General features: G+C 43.3%; 1 protein-coding gene across 5 annotated transcripts in view; it reads left to right on the forward strand.

The window, feature by feature from the left end:
- Positions 1–21,166, forward strand: part of tbc1d1 (TBC1 (tre-2/USP6, BUB2, cdc16) domain family, member 1) — a 293,630-nt gene that overhangs the window by 221,327 nt on the left and 51,137 nt on the right. For all 5 annotated transcript variants that reach the window (XM_043693132.2, XM_043693142.2, XM_043693152.2 and 2 more), the window contains 2 exons: positions 1,584–1,769; positions 17,465–17,626. In XM_043693132.2, the coding sequence (XP_043549067.1) occupies positions 1,584–1,769; positions 17,465–17,626 (348 nt within the window). The remainder of the gene's footprint in view (positions 1–1,583; positions 1,770–17,464; positions 17,627–21,166) is intronic.

Here is a 21,166-nt window from a genome sequence, read left to right on the forward strand (position 1 = left end):
TAAAGGTTACCACTGTAGGGAGTCACCTCATGGTCACTTAACAGCATTTAGAGGATGGCAAGTTTTTCCTCTGGGGATATTGAAGCTAATTGAATTGCCACCTACTGTTTGAGCTGAGACCTGCCAATTAAGAGATTGGTTGATCAACTGAGTGGAAATTAAATCTAGTTTTGTTCATGTTTTCGTCGAGTAGAGCAAGAACAAATGATATGGGATCAATCGTCCCTGGAAAGGCATTTTGTCCAGATCAATTACCAGTGACAATTTGCATGTGTATCATTTAAGAGGCCGGCAGATATAAAGGCTATGTGTACAGTGTATGTGCAGACACGATGAGAATAAGAAAATGTTAATATTGAGAACATTTGTGTGCATGTTTGTATTGACTCAATGTATTTACTTTTTTGGAAGATTGTATACTCCTTACACTTGTCTTTCATTGTATTTAAAGATCGAAGTACAGTGCAGGAATAGGCCTTTTGGCTCACCAAGGCGGTTCTGACAGACAATGCCTTTCTAAACTTAAAAACGTTTTACCTTTGCACTGTCTGTATCCCTCTATTCCCTGCCTATTCATATATCTGTTAAGATGCTATTAAATGTTGCTATAGTATTGCCTACATCACCACTTCAGGCGTTTACTCGACTGTCTGTGTGATAGAGGGGAGCAGGGAGAAACATTTGCCTCTTAAGTGTCCTTTAAACTTACTCCTATGTCCATTACTATTCTATCCGTGCCTGTCATAATTTTGTAATTATGACCAGATTTTGTAATTAAACTTTGCCCCTCACCCTTCAACACTCAAGAGAAACTAAGTTTGTCCAATGTCTCCTCAAAGCTAGCATCCTCCAAACCAAGCAACACCCTGGTAAATCATTCGTGTAACCTTTCCAAAGCCTCTACATCCTTCTGGTAGTGTGATAATCAGAACTGAATACAATATTCCAAATGTGGCCTAGCTAAAGTTCTGTACAGCTGATTTCTATATTTTAACTTTGAATTATTGATATATTTTTTAAAAATCACGAGCTGATTTCACAGTTGTTATAAATGCCATAAAATTTGGTTCAGGTCTCTGCACTATCCAATAATTAGATTCACACAAGGTACTGGTTCTTATCTGGACTTAAAAGAAGTTATTTTTGTTTTGGGAATGTTTTGCTCCATGTGCAGTCCCATCAGAACTGAAGATGAGTTGTTGCAACCTCATTGGGGTCAGTTAACACAAGATGAACTGAGAATCAAACCTGAAACCTTGCTGGTCTGAGTTTGCTAATTGAACCATTGGGAACATAAACGGAAGTTGCTGGAAAAACTCAGCAGGTCTGGCAGCACTGTGCAGAGAAAGCAGAGTTAATGTTTCTGAAGAAGGGTTATGGGACCTGAAACCTGCTGTCTCTCCATAGAAGCTGCCAGATCTGCTGAGTTTCTCCAGCAATTTCTGTTTTGTGTTTCTGGTTCTAGCATCTGCAGTTCTTTGGTTTTCTTTTGAACCATTGGGAAGGTGGGTTAAATTTTCCTGGCAATGTATATGGTTTTCAGAAGATGGTACTGTGATCCTAATGAGTGTGTGTCTCCATAGACCATTCAGATGCTGGAGAGGCTACCGCAAGGACATCTTTGGCAGCAACTTGTAATGATAGTTACCTAGGGGCGGTTGCAGAGGAAAGGAAACGCACGTCAAGGGAACTGCGAGATTTATGGAGAAAGGCCATTCTTCAACAGATACTGCTTCTGAGAATGGAAAAAGAAAACCAGAAACTACAAGGTTGGTGGGACTTTGATTATACTCCCTGTTGTCTTAGATCCATAGCCATACATAATTTCTATATGTGAAACCAAGAAAGCTCATCACAGGTTAAGATGAAATGGGAAGTTCAGTATACTGTTTTATTGGTGGGCTGAAATAGTTTCAATAATTCTCAAGAAGGCAGGGCAGGTGACTGAGCTGTCAGTGGGGGTGCACTTTGGGGCCAGCGACCATAATTATATTCGTTTTAAAATAGTGATGGAAAAGGATAGACCAGATCTCAAAGTTGAAGTTCTAAATTGGAGAAAGGCCATATTTGACGGTATTAGGCAAGAACTTTCGAATGCTGATTGGAGGCAGATGTTCATAGATAAAGGGACGGCTGGAAAATGGGAAGCCTTCAGAAATGAGATAACAAGAATCCAGAGAAAGTATATTCCTGTCAGGGTGAAAGGGAAGGCTGGATGACTAAAGAAATTGAGGTAAAAGCAATGACTGCAGATGCTGGAAACCAGATTCTGGATCAGTGGTGCTGGAAGAGCGCAGCAATTCAGGCAGCATCCGAGGACAGGCAAAATCGACGTTTCTGGCAAAAGCCCTTCATCAGGAATAAAGGCAGAGAGCCTGAAGCGTGGAGAGATAAGCTAGAGGAGGGTGGGGGTGGGGATAGAGTAGCATAGAGTACAATAGGTGAGTGGGGGAGGAGATGAAGGTGATAGGTCAGGGAGGAGAGGGTGGAGTGGATAGGTGGAAAAGGAGCTGGGCAGGTTGGACAAGTCAAGGGGACATTGTTGAGCTGGAGGTTAGAAACTAGGATGAGGTGGGGGAAGGGGAAATGAGGAAGCTGTTGAAGTCCACATTGATGCCCTGGGGTTGTAGTGTTCCGAGGTGGAAGATGAGGCGTTCTTCTTCCATGCGTCTGGTGGTGAGGGAGTGGCGGTGGAGGAGGCCCAGCACCTCCATATCCTCGGCAGAGTGAGGGGGAGTTGAAATGTTGGGCCACGGGGCGGTGTGGTTGATTGGTGCAGGTGTCTCGGAGATGTTCCCTAAAGCGCTCTGCTAGGAGGCGCCCAGTCTCCCCAATGTAGAGGAGACCGCATCGGGAGCAACGGATACAATAAATGATATTAGTGGATTTGCAGGTAAAACTTTGTATGTGAAAGGCTCCTTTAGGGCCTTGGATGGAGGTGAGGGAGGAGGTGTGGGCACAGGTTTTATAGTTCCTGCGTTGGCAGGGGAAAGTGCCAGGATGGGAGGGTGGGTCGTAGGGGGGGGCGTGGACCTGACCAGGTAGTCACGGAGGGAACGGTCTTTGCGGAAGGCGGAGAGGGGTGGGGAGGGAAATATATCCCTGGTGGTGGGGTCTGTTTGGAAGTGGCGGAAATGTCGGCGGATGATTTGGTTTATGCGAAGGTTGGTAGGGTGGAAAGTGAGCACCAGGGGTGTTTTGTCCTTGTTGTGGTTGGAGGGGTTGGGTCTGAGGGCGGAGGTGCGGGATGTGGACGAGATGCGTTGGAGGGCATCTTTAACCACGTGGGAAGGGAAATTGCGGTCTCTAAAGAAGGAGGCCATCTGGTGTGTTCTATGGTGGAACTGGTCCTCCTGGGAGCAGATACGGCGGAGGCAGAGGAATTGGGAATACGGGATGACATTTTTGCAAGAGATAGGGTGGGAAGAGGTGTAATCCAGGTAGCTGTGGGAGTCGGTGGGTTTGTAGAAAATGTCAGTGTCAAGTCGGTCGTCACTAATGGAGATGGAGAGGTCCAGGAAGGGGAGGGAGGTGTCAGAGATGGTCCAGGTAAATTTAAGGTCAGGGTGGAATGTGTTGGTGAAGTTGATGAATTGCTCAACCTCCTCGCGGGAGCACGAGGTGGCGCCAATGCAGTCATCAATGTAGTGGAGGAAGAGGTGGGGAGTGGTGCCGGTGTAATTACAGAAGATCAACTGTTCTACGTAGCCAACAAAGAGACAGGCATAGCTGGGGCCCATACGTGTGCCCATGGCTACCCCTTTGGTCTGGAGGAAGTGGGAGATTTCAAAGGAGAAATTGTTAAGGGTGAGGACCAGTTCGGCCAAACGAATGAGAGTGTCGGTGGAGGGGTACTGTTGGGAACGTCTGGAGAGGAAAAAATGGAGGGCTTGGAGGCCCTGGTCATGGCGGATGGAGGTGTAGAGGGATTGGATATCCATGGTGAAGATGAGGCGTTGGGGGCCGGGGAAACGGAAGTCTTGGAGGAGGTGGAGGGCGTGGGTGGTGTCTCGAACGTATGTGGGGAGTTCCTGGACTAGGGGGGATAGGACAGTGTCGAGGTAGGTAGAGATGAGTTCAGTGGGGCAGGAGCATGCTGAGACAATGGGTCGGCCAGGGTGGTCAGGCTTGTGGAATATTGGGAAGGAGGTAGAACCGGGCAGTGCAGGGTTCCCGGACTATGAGGTTGGAAGCTGTGGGTGGGAGATCTCCTGAGGTGATGAGTTCCATACAGAACAGTTAACATTTGAGGGACTTCATCTTACATTGTGTATTCTACTAGTCTAAGATGCAGCTGTTTCTTTCACTTGTTCAAGTGATAGTTTGGAATCTTTTAGGGGTGTTTTGAGCCCGGTAGTTCACAAATCCAGGTATGTGGAGGAACACTCTCGCTCCAGGCATGGTGGGTTATAGAGCTGTAATAGGGAGTAAAGAATTAATCCTCATTACATAGCAAGGGAGACCATCTTAAAGCAGATTTGTAACTCTTTTAAGTTTGTATCTATCCTTTTAAGCTCCAGTATTCGCCATGAACACCAGACTAATTTCTAGTTACTGGAAAAATGTGTGTGATGCAACTTTTCCTTTTATTTTGTTGTTTGAGGCCTATTTGTTTAAGTGTGAAAAAATCTTTTTCTCTTTTGCACAGCTCTCAATCTTTCAATGTGATAATTTGTGCCCTCGCTTCCAGACTCTGCAGTAGAGAATATTGGAGAGATGTGATTAGGGAAATGATGGAGTTTGTATCTTTTATTGAGTGTGAGGGTGATTATAGTATATCAAAGATGGTCTCCAGCCAATATCTACATTTTAAAACTTGATATTTGGGTGTAGCATGTGTTGGCTAGTTCCCATCTGCTCATGGCTTTACTAAATCTGGACTTGATTTCTCATGGTTATGATAATTTGAGTATTCTCTAAACCTTATACGTGAGAGTTGGAGCCAAATCAATTTTGTTTAAGGCATGAAGATTGAAGAGCATATTTAATCAAGAACAGATCTCTACTACTGACCCTGATAAAATTTTAGGATAAAATCAAAGCAAAACACAAAGCTGATGGTAAAATAGGTCTTGTTTGGGCATGATCTGAATTTCTGCACCAGGAGTGGAAACAAGAAAGGGTGCTATATGACCAGGCCAGTAAAATACATGACGCAAAGTTAAAACTTGGGCTGGAATCTTCCCAGGCCCTGAAGGCATGGTCTGTCATGAGAAATTCAGATTTGTGTGAGATGTCAAGCTAGGCCTTTCCTGATGTCGGGAACAACAAGTTGCATTTTCCAATTAAGTTCAAGACATTGAGACAAGCTTCTTGCTAGTGAATGGTATGAGGCCTACTAACAAGGATTATTGCTCACCCTCACCCTTATTACTTTCTAATTTCACCTCAATAATTTGCTGATTCCCATTCTCTCACTTGCTGGATAGAAACATCACATCAAGAATGTCCAATATGCAAGTCAGAGCAAGTATCTAACAATTTGAGTTTTCTTCTCTTTGCTATTCTTCCATCTATCTTGGACACCTAGCATCAATATCTTTGGGTACCGTCCATGGACAGTGGCTGCACGCGCTCTGTGTCCATGATGTCGTATGTGCCAGCCTCTCTGCACTGTCATGGCACATCTCTGACCCACTCAGCCTGCAGCTTGAACTGCTGAATGATGTCACTCTTTCACAGGCCCCGCAGGCACAATGGAAGGCCTTGCACACCTTCAAGTGATATTTGTATAAATCTTGTATCTGCAGAGCGCAGCCTGAAATAACTTCCAATGATATCACCGTGCATGTGAACTGCAATGTACAAGGCTATGGAATGCAAATCCTGGTCACACAATGTTGATCACTTCATTGGTCCTTGCAAAATACAGCTAATGAAAGGCCTTTAGGTATTTAGGAGCGTGGAACTGATTTTTCCCCTCCATCTGAACTGGAACTGTTCTCAAAGATTTCGCCATGTGTAGTGCTATCCTTTGTAGGTGATTTGGGGATGAGAGGAAAAGGGATCAGTGCTCTTGCACTCTGCTGTTATCTACCATGTAACTGGTGACGCATGAATCAAAGTCAGGTCCACTACGAAAGTGTCAAGAAGAGTCATTATGTTACCCTCCTTGCTGGAGTGCTCCCCGTCCCACTGCACGGAGGAGTAAGTCTAGCCTTCATTTGTAAGGGATGTGTATACTGACTGCTAAGGACCTGCTGTGATTCATTTGCTCCTCTTACCACTTTGTTGCAAGGCTGTTTGACACTTTGCTGAAATATGATAAGAAACAGCCCATAGTATTTGTGCACACTGAAGGGCTCCTAAACCCAAGTTTACATTTCACGTAAGTCGGACGTAGAAGTAAAATCTCTGCCTTTATTGTCAACAGAGGAACCTCGATTATCTGAAGGACATGGGCAGGGGGTATTTTGTTCACTTAATCAGATGCCAGATAACATAGTTTAGCCAAGCATCAGGACGTTGTGACCTTGACAGATAATCCGAAATTCGGATAATTGAGTTTCCTCTGTATATTCATCCCAAATATCAGGAATTGGTTTACAGTGTCAAAATACTCAATTCATTTTTAACTGCACATGAGGAGAAATGTCAATTAGAAATGTGCCTACTTTTACAGAAGTAAAACACAAGTTATTTTAAATCCCAGGATGCATTGAAACCGTGGTGACGAACTTCCCATCTGTTTTGGGCAGTGTCCCAACATCTGTCCCCCAACACTGAGGGTGGCAGCATTGTGTTTGTGGCAAGGTAGGTGGAAGGTGTGATGTTTAGAGGCTTCAGAAATCACAGCTGGAATTGGGCTTGGTCCTGACAACTTATAAAGTGCTTTCCCTGTGGAACCACCGAGAGATCATATTCCCCACTGCCCTTCAGCAGGCTGGAAAACCACTGGGTGATCTTTTCATGTATACATAAAGGAGGGCTCCCTGGGTTTTGGTAACTGGCCTTTATTTTGGTCAGTGCGTTGAGTATAGGAGTTGGGAAGTAATGTTGCAGCTATACAGGACATTGGTCAAACTGCTTTTGGAATACTGCATGCAATTCTGGCCTCCCTGCTGTAGGAAAGAAGTTGTGTGACTTGAAAGGGTCCAGAAAAGATTTAGAAGGATGTTGTCGGGGATGGAGATTTGAGCTATAGGGAGAGGCTGAATGGGCTAGGGCTGTTTTTCCTGGAGCATTGGATGCTGAGGGGTGACTTTGTTTTTGAGGTTTATGTAATGATGAGGGGCACAGAGGGTGAATGGCCAAGGTCTTTTCCCCAGGTGAAAGCTAACATTTTGAATCTAGATGGCTCCTCTTCAGAGCTGAAGTGGTGTGGAAGGGGCAGCATTTATGTAATAGCTGTAGGTAGGGGGGAGAGAGATGTTGATAGTTCAGATTAAGTGATTGAAATGTGAGATAGTGGAGTCAGAACGGGATCTAAGGGACAATGTTTTCATGCAGAGGATGGTGCGTATATGGAATGAGCTGCCAGAGGAAGAGCTGGAGATTGGAACAATTACAACATTTTAAGAAGCATCTGGATGGGTGTAGGAATAGGAAGGATTTAGAGGGATACGGACTAAATGCAGGTAAATGGGGCTAGACTTATTTAGGATGTCTGTTCGGCGTGGACGAGTTGAACATAAGGGTCTCTTTCCATGCTGTATAAGTTGGTGACTCTGACTCTATCTTATGAGCAGTTCGCACCACAACCCCTTATGTGTACAGCTAGTGATTTGTGCCAAGTTAGTCAGTCTTCATGAGGTGATGGTTGTTGTGGAAGCTGATTCAGGAAATTCAGGAAATTCAGCCAGAATTTCAAATTGCATTTTCTGTTTTCTGGCCCTGCAGAAAGGTTCAGGCTCATGGATATTGGGAGCAGCCAGGATCAGCTTTTGTGATTACTTCTGTTGGATGAAAGAAATGTTTTTAGGTTCAGAGTCATACAGCATGGAAACAGACCCTTCTGTACAACTAGTTCATGGCGATCATGTTCCCAAACCAAATCAGTCCCACTTGCCTGTGTTTAACCCATATCCCTCCAAATATTTCCTATTCAGGCTTTATCCAAATGTTGTAACTGTACCTGCATTCATTTCCTCTGACTGTCACTTCCTCTGACAGTTCATTCCACACACCAACCACTCTAGTTGAAAAAAAATAATTGCTTCTTGTGCACTTTGCAAAACTTTATTCTGTCACCTTAAAAAGATGACCCCTTGTCTTGAATTCCCCCACCCTAGGGAAAAGACACTTGAAATTCACCTTATCCATGCCGCTTATGATTTCATAAACCTCTATAAGGTCAGCTCTCAAGCTCCTATGCGCCAGTGAAAGAAGTCCCAGCCTATTCAAACTACTTTTACAACTCAAACCTTCCATTGCCAGCAACATTTTCATAAATCTTTTCTGAATCCTCTCCGATTTAATAATATCCTTCCTATAGCAGGGCTACCAGAACTGCATGCAGTACTCCAGAAGAGGTCTACCAACATCCTGTTCAACCTCAACATGCCATCCCAACTCCTGTACTCAAAGGACTGAGCAATGAAGACAAGTGTGCTCAATGCCACCTTAAGATAAGATTAGATTAGATTACTTACAGTGTGGAAACAGGCCCTTCGGCCCAACAAGTCCACACCGCCCCGCCGAAGCGCAACCCACCCATATTCCTACATTTACCCCTTACCTAACACTACGGGCAATTTAGCATGGCCAATTCACCTGACCTGCACACCTTTGGACTATGGGAGGAAACCGGAGCAGCCGGAGGAAACCCACGCAGACACAGGGAGAACGTGCAAATTCCACACAGTCAGTCACCTGAGGCGGGAATTGAACCCGGGTCTCTGGCGCTGTGAGGCAGCAGTGCTAACCACTGTGCCACCGTGCCGCCCATGTCTTTAACCAGCCTGTCTTTCTATGACGAGAAAGTGAGGTCTGCAGATGCTGGAGATCAGAGCTGAAAATGTGTTGCTGGAAAAGCGCAGCAGGTCAGGCAGCATCCAGGGAACAGGAGAATCGATGTTTCGGGCATAAGCCCTTCTGTCTTTCTATGACACAAGTTTCAACAAATCATGTACCTGAACCCCTTGGTGTCTCTCTACTACAACACTCTCCAGTGCCCTACCATCAATTGTATAAGTCCTACCTATGTTTGTTTTACAAAAATGCAATACCTCACTGTTACCCAAATTAAACTCTATCTGCCACTGTTCAGCCATTGACCCAGTTGATCAAAATCTTTTTGTAATCTTCTTCACTTTCCATTGTACCACCCATTTTGGTGTTAGCCACAAATGTACGAGTCATGCCTCCTAATCCTCCTCCAAATCATTTATACAAATGGTAAACAAAATTGTATTCATGCTCTTTGAATGTTGATTTATATGAAGTGTTAGGATGTTAAGCATAGCTTTGGGTGGAAGGAAAGAGAAGAAAATAAAAGCAAACTTAGAAAACATGAGGGTTGAGAGTTACTGTTAATGTTCAGTTTAATACTTTAAGGTAGTTGTGTGAAATGACTGGTGCTTCTCTTTAAAAATGACAGGAAATAAGTACCTTCATAATGTGATGATCGATATAAGACCATAAGACATAGGAGCAGAAATTAGGCCATTCGGCCCATTGAGTCTGCTCTGCCATTCAATCATGGCTGATTGGTTTTTCAACCCCATTTTCCCACCTTCTCCCAGTAATCTTTGATCCCTTTGGCCATCAAGAATTTGTCTATCTCTATTTTAAGTACATTCAATGACCTGGTCTCCATAGCGCTCTGTGGCAGTGCACCACTCTCTAGCTGAAGAAGTTTCTCCTTCGCTCTTCCCTGGACTCTAAGGCTGTGCCCTCGTGTCCTTATCTCTCCTACCATTGGAAACGTCTTCTCAACATCCACTCTGTCCAGGCCATTCACTATTCTGAGAGTTTCAATCAAATCCCCTTTCATCCTTCTTCTAAACTCCATTGAGTAAAGTCCCAGAATCCTCAAACATTCCTCATATGTTAAGCCTTTCGTTCCTGGGATCATTCTCATAAAACTCCTCTGGATCTGCTGAGATATAGAGTCACAGAGATGTACAGCATAGAAACCGACCCTTCAGTCCAACCCGTCCATGCCGACCAGATATCCCAACCCAATCTAGTCCCACCTGCCAGCACCCGGCCCATATCCCTCCAAACCCTTCCTATTCATATACCCATCCAAATGCCTCTTAAATGTTGCAATTGTACCAGCCTCCACCACTTCTTCTGGCAGCTCATTCCATTCATGTACCATTCTCTGCATGAAAAGGTTGCCCCTGAGGTCTCTTTTATATCTTTTCCCTCTCACCCTAAACCTATACCCCCTCGTTCTGGATTCCCTGACCCCAGGGAAAAGACTTTGTCTATTTTTCCCATCCATGCCCCTCATAATTTTGTAAGCCTCCTATAAGGACACTCTCAGCCTCTGACGCTCCAGGCTGAGACGCACCAATTGCTCAGAATACTCTAAACGTGCTCTGACCAAAGCCTTATAAAGGCTCAGAAGTACATCCCTGCTTTTAGATGTTAGTCCTCTTGAGATGAGTATTGTATTTGCCTTCCTAATTAGCGACTCAACCTGCAAGCTTACCTTAAGAGAAACCTGGCCTTAGACTCCCAAGTCCCTTTGCACTTCAGATTTCGGTATTTTCTCCCATTTAGAAAATAGTCCATGCCTCCCTCCTTCCTACCAGAGTGCATGACTTCTCACTTTCCCACATTGTGTTTCAACTGCTGTTTCTTTGCCTATTCTCCTAACCTGTCTGAATCTTTCTGCAGCCTCCCCACCTCCTCAACACTACCTGCCTCTCCACCACCTATTTTTGTGTCATCTGCAAATTTAGCCAGAATGCCCTCAGTTCCATCGTCAAGATTATTAATGTGAAAAGTTGTGGTCCCAACACTGACCCTTGTGGAACACCACTAGTCACTGGCTTCCATCCTGAGAAGGACCCTTTTATCCCCATTCTCTGCCTTCTGCCTGACTATCCACCAGGCACTCTCTCACCGAATTATATTGGGAAGGTGCAGCATTTTGTTTCTCAGTGAAAGAGTTGGAAGTTGTATATTAATGAGATGACTTTGGGCTTTAATGATATGCAAATGCATGGAATCAAGACACTTGCCATCCAGTATTCAATCTTTTTGGGTGGTGTTTTAAAAAATGTTACTGGTGTAAACAACAGATTCTTAAGTAACCACTTGATGAGTTACATGAGGTAAAGGTGTTAAGACAAGTGATGTGATGCTGCTGAAACCGTGGACAAGCAGATTGTTAGTAAATATTTGTAGTTCCAGCAACTTCCATTCTGAACTGGAGTCCGAGCTGTAGACCGTAAGGTTAGTAAAAGGTTCTGCCCAAGACTGTTCTTCCCTCCAGTGAGGGAGTTAATTGTTGAGTACTTATAGGGTATTCTTTTCTTAATTTCAGGTTTCCGGAATCTGTAGTATTTTTCAACTGTATTCTGCAACTGTCAAGAATATCCTTAAAGATGCTCCAACTCTCTGCAGTAACTTTACCAGAGGTGCTGCCGAAGTTCCGAGTAATCAGAGGTTTTGACACTGCTCAGAATTTAGGGGAGCAAAGCAAGAGCAGCTCAAAGAAATTCCTGGCTATAATGTGCAATCTTTCAGACTGACTGAGTACTGGAAGGAATATATTTAATGTACACAGTTGAGTCTACATTGCTCACAGAGTGTAGTCCTCTGATTAAAGAAACCAAATGCAGACTGAGTGACCACTTCTCTCAAGACCTGTAATTGGCCTACAGGCATGAAGCTGAGCTTCTAATCACCTGTAATATTAATTCTCCTAACTGCTCAATCCCATGCAAATTCTTCTGTCTCCGGCCTTTGACACTAAGGCAATGAATCTCAGTGTAAGCGTGAGAAGCTGTGTCTCAGGTTTTGATTCAGGGCAGTACGGACTTCTGTAAAGTGTTCATTTTTGGATAGTAACTTTTGACCCTATTTCTTTAAGAGTCAGGTTGTTGATAATGTTTCTACTATTGATGCTTATACTTCCTTGAGCCCCATCAATTTTTTATTTTGCTCGTTGCATTTTATCTTGAACATAGCCCCTTTTTGTTATTTAATCTTGTTTACTTTACACTCACTCATGGAAATGTCTTTCTGTTCTTTCCTCTCCTCCTTTGCCTGCCTCAGTATTTTGTTAAAAACATGATCATGCTGAATAGCAGAACAGCCTCAAAGGGCCGAAGAGACCCCTCTTGCTCCTACTTTCTACATTTTTTTTTCAAAATGTAAGTTCAGTCACCTCCCCTTTGCATTCAAACATTTGGCAGACTTTAACAGAGTATCAACCCAAAACGTGAACTCTGTTTCCCTCTCCATAGATGTTGCTTGAGCTGATTGTTTACAATAATTTCTGATCTTCTTTCAGATTTCCGGTAATGACAGTGCTTTGTTTTTGTTAATTTTGTAAACCTGATGCTAACAATTTGGCAGTTGAAATTTATGAGCTGTGTAGCAGAATTTATTGGTCATGTTCTCAGTGAGCAGTCGCCCAGGTGCATAAAATATCATGTGTATAATCAGAGCTTTAGTAGCATAAGAATGAGGTACTTCTTTTGTAGATGAGTTTTTAAGTTTTGGTCAGGCTATTGCTGATTTGGAGGCCAAGAGGAACTGTTTGAGTAGGTTCAAAAAACTATCTAATTTTAGTTGGGATTAAGGTCTGTAAGGGATCACTATCCCATTAACTTATTGTTTGTAAGATCCATAAGTGAAGTCATTCAGAAGGATTCAACCAACTGGTTGTTCTTCTTGAGCCCTTTTGATTGGACTTTATTTTATCTGCATGCTTTGTCAGGGAGGTGCAAAGATCCATTCAGTTATATTTTGGAGGCTGTCTATCTCCAGGAACTCTGACTTCTGAGCAGGGTTTGGGAGTCTTAGTGGACACTGTTGGCCCAGTGTGGCAGGGTCTCTGTCTTCACAGGGCTCCCCCTCAAGTGTTTCAGGTAGAACCCGCAGGAATTCTGAGGCCATTATCTCTAGCAAAAACAGGTTTTGAGTCATCCAAGTACATGATTTGCTGTGACAAACAATGATAGCATTGTTTAATTAGTTAAGGTGCCAGTTTGCTAGTAGTTTTCCAGGAATTGACTATATTTGCCTGATTTTGAAACATATTTGAAAATTTATGTCTTATAAAGTCTAGCTACATGTCAAAAGCAGGAGGTCAGACTTTAGCAGAAGTGCAAAAGAGGATTTCTTGTTCTTTGTTCCTGTTTAAATCCAGTTATCTGCATGTTTGGATTGAAATGTTACTTAAATACTGATTAGAGTCATACAGTCATAGAGATATACAGCATGGAAACAGACCTTCGGTCCAACCCGTCCATGCCGACCAGATATCCCAACCCAATCTAGACCCACCTGCCAGCACCCAGCCCATATCCCTCCAAACCCTTCCTATTCATATACCCATCCAAATGCCTCTTAAATGTTGCAATTGTACCAGCTTCCACCACTGCCTCTGGCAGCTCATTCCACACACGTACCACCCTCTGTGTGAGTTGCCCTGTAGGTCTCTTTTATATCTTTCCCCTCTCACCCTAAACCTATGGCCTCTAGTTCTGGACTCCCCGACACCAGGGAAAAGACTTTGCCTATTTATCCTATCCATGCCCCTCATAATTTTGTAAACCTCTATAAGGTCACCCCTCAGCCTCCGACGCTCAAGGGAAAACAGCCCCAGCCTGTTCAGCCTCTCCCTATAGCTCAAATCCTCCAACCCTGGCAACATCCTTGAAAATCTTTTCTGAACCCTTTCAAGTTTCACAACATCTTTCCGAAAAGAAGGAGACCAGAATTGCACGCAATATTTCAACAGAGGCCTAACCAATGTCCTGTACAGCCGCAACATAACCTCCCAACTCCTGTACTCAATACCCTGACCAATGAAAGAAAGCATACCAAACGCCTCCTTGACTATCCTATCTACCTGCGGCTCCACTTCCAAGGAGCTATGCACCTGCACTCCAAGGTCTCTTTGTTCAGCAACACTCTGTAGGACCTTACCATTAAGTGTATACATTCTGCTAAGATTTGCTTTATTAAGTTGTTTTGTTACAACACAGCCAAACCAAATCAGCCTTTCTTCCTCTATTCACAAAACAGTAAGATTAAAGTCTTCAAAGACCCTCTGAATTGACCCCGATGGTTCCTAACCAGATTTTTGAATAACCAATCCCAATCTCTGTGAATCAGCAACATTAGACTCCAGGTCTGTAACTTGAAAAAAACTCTTAGCAATGTAATAACTTCAGTAGAGCAAAAATATCCACCAAAGTAATTTAATTGTCCATGTTTTAAACCCAGCAAGCGTGGTTTTCAGGCTCGTTCACATGACCTGACCTGCCCTTCAGTCATGTCTCTCATTTGAGTTTTTGAGAAGGTGACCAAGCATGTGGATGAGGGTAGGGTAGTTGACGTGGTATACATGGACTTCAGTATAGCCTTTGATATGGTTCCACATGGTAGGCTATTGGAGAAAATTCAGAGGCATGGGATTGAGTGTGATTTAGCAGTTTGGATTAAAAACTGGCTTTCTGAAGGAAGGCAGCGAGTGGTGGTTGATGGAAAATATTCAGCCTGGAGTCTGGTTACTAGTGGTATGTCACAAGGATCTGTTTTGGGACCACTGCTGTTTGTCATTTTTATAAATGACTGAGACACACACATAGGTGGATAGGTTAGCAAGTTTGCGGATGACACTAAAGTCGGTGGAGTAGTGGACAGTGTGTTGCAGGGGGACTTGGATAAACTGCAGGATTGAGCCGAGAGGTGACAAATGGAGTTCAATACAGATAAATGTGAGGTCATTCACTTTGGGTAGAATAACAGGAAGGCAGAATACTGGGTCAGTGAAAAGATTCTTTGTAGAGTGGATGTGCTGAGGGATCTTGGAGTCCATGTACATAGATCCCTGAAAGTTGCCACCCAGGTTGACTGTGCTGTTAAGAAGGAATACGGTGTGTTAGATTTTATTAGTAAAGGGATTGAGTAGTGTAATGTAGTGCTGCAACTATACAAAATGCTAGTGCGGCCACACTTGGAATATTGTGTACAATTCTGGTCGCCTCATTTCAGGAAGGATGTGGAAGCATTGGAAAAGGTGCAGAGGAGATTTACCAGGGTGTTGCCTGGTCTGGAGGGAAGGTCTTATGAGGGAAGGCTGAGAGATTTGGGTCTGTTTTTATTGGAAAGACAAAGGTTAAGAGGGGATTTGATAGAGACATACAAGATTACCAGAGGATTAGATAGGGTAGACAGTGAAAGTCTGTTTCCTAGGATGATGACATCAGCTTGTATGAGGGGGCATAACTACAAATTGAGGGGTGATAGATTTAAGACAGATGTCAGAGGCAGGTTCTTTACGCAGAGAGTGTTAAGGGCATGGAATGCCGTACCTACCAATGTAGTTAATTCAGCCACATTAGGGAGATTTAAGAAATCCTTCAATAAGCACATGGATGATGATGGGATAGTGTTGGGGAATGAGCTTAGATGAGTTCACAGTTTGGTGCAACATCGAGGGCCGAAGAGCTTGTTCTGCGCTGTATTGTTCTATGTTCTATGTTCATACGAAAGCTAGACAGACAAAATAACACAATTAAAGAATGTGTAAAATAACTGGCTAGATTAATTAAATGGTTTTCATGATGTGTTATTGTGGTTCTGTTTCCGAGCTGGGAATTTGTGTTGCAGACGTTTCGTCCCATGTCTCGGTGACATCCTCAGTGCTTGGGAGCCTCCTGTGAAGCGCTTCTGTGTTGTTTCCTCCGGCATGTATAGTGGTTTGCCTCTGCCGCTTCCGGTTGTCAGTTCCAGCTGTCCGCTGCAGTGGCCGGTATATTGGGTCCAGGTCGATGTGTTTGTTGATGGAGTTTGTGGATGAGTGCCATGCCTCTAGGAATTCCCTGGCTGTTCTCTGTTTGGCTTGTCCTATAATAGTAGTGTTGTCCCAGTCGAACTCATGTTGCTTGTCATCTGCGTGTGTGGCTACTAAGGATAGCTGGTCGTTGTGGGAGTCTGTGGGTTTATAGTAGATATCCATGGTTAGTCAGTCACCAGAGATGAAGGTAGATAGGTCTGGGGAGGGGAGAGAGGTGTCTGAGATGGTCCAGGTGAATTTGAGGTTGGGGTGAAAGGTGTTAGTGAAGTTGATGATCTGTTCAACCTCCTCACGGGAGCATATGGTAGCGCCAATGGTCATTGATGTAGCAGAGGAACAGGTGGGGGATGGTGCCAGTGTAGCTGCAGAAGATGGATGGCCACATACCCGACAAAGAGGCAGGCGTAGCTGGAGCCCTTGCGCGTGCCCATGGCTGCCCCTTTGGTTTGGAGGAAGTGGGAGGATTGGAAGGAGAAGTAGTTAAAGCTGAGGATCAGTTCAGCCAGACGGATGAGCGTGTCGGTGGAAGGGTACTAGTTGGGACGGCATGAGAGGAAGAAACGGAGGGCTTGGAGACCTTTGTGGTGGATAGATGTGTACAGGGACTGGATGTTCATGGTGAAGGTAAGGTGTATGGGACCAGGGAAATGAAAGTCTTGAAGGTGAAGGGCACGGATGGTGTCCCGAATGTAGGTGGGACTTTACTCACTGGAGTTTAGAAAATTGTGAGGGGTGATGGCATTGAAACATATAGGATTATCGAAGCTCAAGAGGGTAAATGTTGAAGAATGTTTCACCTCGAGGGAGAGTCTGGGACCAGAGGGCACAGTCTCAGAATAAAGAGGCTGCAATTTAGGACTAAGATGGGGAGAATTTCTTCTCTGAGGGTTGATTGCCTTTGGCATTCCTTCCACAGAGGGCTGAGTCCTTGTGTCTATTTAAGGCTGAGATAAGTAATTGATTGACCATTAAGGAAATCAAAAGTTATGGGGAAAATACAGGAAAGGGGAGTGAAAAATCTCACATCAGCGATGATCCTATTGAATGACAGAGCAGGCTTGAGGGGCCAGATGGTCTTATGGCCTGAAGTGTGGGAGATGGGGTGATGGCCCTGTCAGGTTCAATGTGCGGGGTATGTTTCCTGTTGGAGATAAAGGAGGTCATGTTGGAGGCAGCCTGCTGGAAGGTGGCAAGCAAGTGACATTTTTGAGTAAGTATTTGGAATAGTATGTGTGCTTGTTGGCTTGAAACCTGAGGAAGCTTGCACATCATGCTAACCAAAACTCAGTCTCGGATTGCACATTATAAAAGTCCATTTGAATGAGCAGTGGGGGCTGGCAGGGCTTATGGTTCCAAACAGTTGGAAAGAATCTGGTTGCTCAGTCTAACACTTTTTGCACATCTCTGGCAAGGCTAACAGTTTCTGCTCATTCCTCCAAAGCCCGGAGAAAGGATTGCTGTCAAAATCTTGTTGGGTGGTCTGAAAGTGGTCTTCATGACGAGGTATAAAATACTTCTGTTTTTACTTTGTAGCATCAGAAAGTGACCTGCAGAACAAGCGCCTGAAGCTGGATTATGAGGAAATCACTTTATGTCTGAAAGAAGTGACTCTGGTTTGGGAGAAGATGCTCAATGTGCCTACAAGGTCAACAGTTAAATTTGACATGGAGACTATTCATGTAGCTATGGGTCAAGGTGAGTAACCAGTATTTATTACTTACCAAATCAACAGTGGATGTAATAAGCTTCATTAATTAATCGGAATAATGAGGTTCTTGTTGGAATCATTTAGTGGTACCAAATTCAGATTCATTTTAACTATTGTATAGAATGTAAAGATAGTGGAATTCCTTTTGACACAGAATCTCCAGATTTTTGGAGTTGAAGTTTCAGTCACCCATTGCATCGCTCACCCGGCTACATTGCCTGAAACCAGGTTTGTTTATGCATTGGGGTAGAATGCAGGGCCTAGCTACCAGGAGATGGTGAGGGGCCATTACATGATGCTCCTCCAGCTTACGGAGACCTATTCTGTCAATGGGAAAAACATTCCAACTCTTACAATTCTCCTTTTGCTTATGGTGAGCATGATTTCCTTAATTTTGTTCAAGCATTATTGAAGTTTCCCATCCGACCCACGTCAATGCCAGATCCCAGAAAGGTACTAACATTCGTAAAGTCCAATGAACCTCTGTTGCAAACAACAATAATCCATCTCGTCACCTCTTTATTTGTGTTCACTATGCAAAGCTATTTCTATTAATAGTTGCTTTTCTCCTATGAGTGAAATGGCTATAGTGAATGGAGGGTAACTCCTAGTTGAATTATAATGAAGATATTAACGGCTGCCTATAATACAGGGTGAAATTTAATGGACAGTACATCACAATATCACAAGTTCTGCAGACAGCATTTTGAGATGTTCCTTTTTGGCAATTTGGAATGCAGCTAATTTTCAGAATATTTGCTTGCTGCATTGATCTGAACATGAAAGCCTGCTTTCTTGTGTTCATGTGTTGATCATCAAAGTGAGGATTGCCATTGCCAGGGAGTAAAGCATTTTCCATTTTGGACAAGTATTGTATGCATCAAGTGGTGCCAGGTTAGGCAAAACAAAGCCAAATGCAAAACAACAGTCCTTCCTAGAATCATAGGAATTTACAGTATGGAAGGAAGCTATTTGGCCTGTCATTTTTCTAGCAGCTGACAAGTAGCCATCCAGCTATATCCTGCATTCCAACTATAAAGTTTCTGTCCTTGTTGGCTTCAGAACTTCAAATTCAAGTCTGAGTACCTTTTAAATGCTATCAGGATTCCATCTTTGCCACAAATTGAACATTGAGTTTCAGATCCTCACCACTGTCTGGGTCAAAATACTTTTCTCTGAAATCCCTGATGAACCTTCTACTTAATCGGAGGGTATTTACTCCTCATCGAGAGAGATAGGGATTTTCTTGGCACTTTATATAGGCCCTCATCATTTTATTTCACTTTAGTTCAGATGACCCTCAGACTTCAGTCCCAAAGAGAACAAACAGCCTGTTTAGTTCTTTCCTCATGTAAAATTCTACAGGCCAGGCAACTTCCTCACAACTCTCCTGCTATCTCTCTGGTGTAATCACATCTTTGCCGTAGTATGATCAGATCCAGACACACTACTCTCATTTCTAACTAGTATTTTAGACAGCTTCACTCTTCTTCCTTGAATATTCTGCGTCCTGATTAATAAAAGCAGGTTTCCCATGTGTTTCTTAACCAGATTATCTACCTACTTAGTCAATTCTGGATCTTATGATCGCCAATGTACCCCTCTTTCTTTACAGTTCTCAGTATCTTACTATTTAATATGTATCCCTTAACTTCCCAAGTGTACTATCTCACACTCCAAATTGCAGCAACCTTAGATGAGCACACCCGACTGCATTGGTATTATTATTCTCTGTTTCATAAGCCAACCTTCCTATCACCATTTCATTGTCACTCAACTAGTATCCAGTGAGATATTTGTGGCTTCAGTTTTTACAAAGATCCCAACCCTCTGCTTTTACTATAGTCATGGAAGCATGTAGCATAAATGAGTGTGTGCGCTTTTGGAAATGTGAATGAACCGGTTTCATCACATCTTCATTTTTCATGCCTTGTGGATGTTAACTGAAGACAGGGCAAGATTTAATTCTGATGCCATCTGTGGCCAGTTGGCTTGCTGATGGTCTCTGGTTGAAGGTTGGCACCAAAATGAGGTGTGGCAGTGCTACCAATGCCTGTGGAGTTGCTGCAAGTGAGAATTAGCAATGTCCAGTGAGCAAGGGTGACTGTTCTGTACCATGCATCACTGCCAGTGTCACTACCGCGATTGTGCACGAATGGAGTGGCGGACATGAACATGATAAGTTTCCTTATCTATTTCTATAGCTGTAGGTGAATTGGATTGGGATCACTGAAAGTCATAAAAAAGTGGTCAGAACTGCAGCAGAGCAAAATTGTTTTGCATTCTGTTTTGGTTTGACTTTGATGCAATTATCCCTTGTTGTTTCTTATCAGGTTTTTTTTTTTAATTTGAATTTCCCTTTGGGCATGACACTCCCATAACGTCAGAGGCCTGTTTTTGTGCTTTAATGCAACTGTTCAATATTTTCAAAAGATTTGTTGAGAGAATTGACTTCATTCAAAACACTCATTACACTGTTTCCCTAACAGCACATTCTTCCTCATTGATAATGGCAAACAGGTGGCTAACTTGTTGCTTTGTGTTATGATACAATTGCAAAAAAACGTGAACTGATTTCTGACAGATTTTCAAAAACTAACAGCTGACTTCTACTTTGCAATCTTGCTACAAGAGCAATGACAGCAACAAAAATGAAACACAGTTGTAGCTAAATAAATTGTGGTTACGAGCTTGCCTGACCGTTTTAGATCCTTGTGTGAGCGTACATGGATGTTGCAATTGTTTGGTTTGACAATAGGAAACTGGCGAATATTTTTTTAATTCCAAAGCTGCTTAAGCACCGGTATGCCGTACAAGTGTTTTTCCCTTTTGTCCAAGTTCCTTCCAATTGCAGAGGACTGGGTGGATAGACTAATGGCAGTGCTGTTCAGGAGAAAGAGCCGAGTGTTTGAGGTAATTGCTGGGCAGCAGCCGGTTCATCAGCTGAAGTATTCCACTTCCTTTTGGGAAAAGGACCCTGAAGTGAATGGATCGTTTAATCAACCAAAGCAAAACTGGGACCATCCATAGAACATTTTGGAATTAGTACAGTGTGTGAGAAGTTTAGGGATCACTAAAATGTCTGTGCACATTAATAAAAAGCACAGTGTTAATATTCTCAAATGTAAATCATGTTTCAACTGTCCCTTTTGATTTCTAGCCCACTGTGTTTGCTTTTCAAAATGAAGATGATAAGAATAGTGCTTTGGTTCTCTTCCTGATTTTCATCTTTTAAAAACAATGACTTATTCTGAAGTGTGATTCCACGGCTGATAATCCTGTTGTATCTTACCCAAAACACCAGCCATCAGTGAGTGTGATTGATAGTTTTGGGGTGCAGAGTGGCAGGGAAACTGATCCTGTCATCCCCTAACATTTATATGTATGCAGTCCTGGTGCAGGTTTTGTTGAATAACTACCATCAAGTGGTTTTCTTTCAGCTTGGAAACCAATTTTCATGTCTTCGCCTTAACAAGGGATCAAACCAAGGACATGTCTAGTCTGAATGACTTGGTTTCACTGTGTTT

Source organism: Chiloscyllium plagiosum, unplaced genomic scaffold (assembly GCF_037043375.1).
Source record: "Chiloscyllium plagiosum isolate Xiang-an unplaced genomic scaffold, Cpla_swu_hap1 HiC_scaffold_1, whole genome shotgun sequence".
Classification (NCBI taxonomy): Eukaryota; Metazoa; Chordata; class Chondrichthyes; order Orectolobiformes; family Hemiscylliidae; genus Chiloscyllium; species Chiloscyllium plagiosum.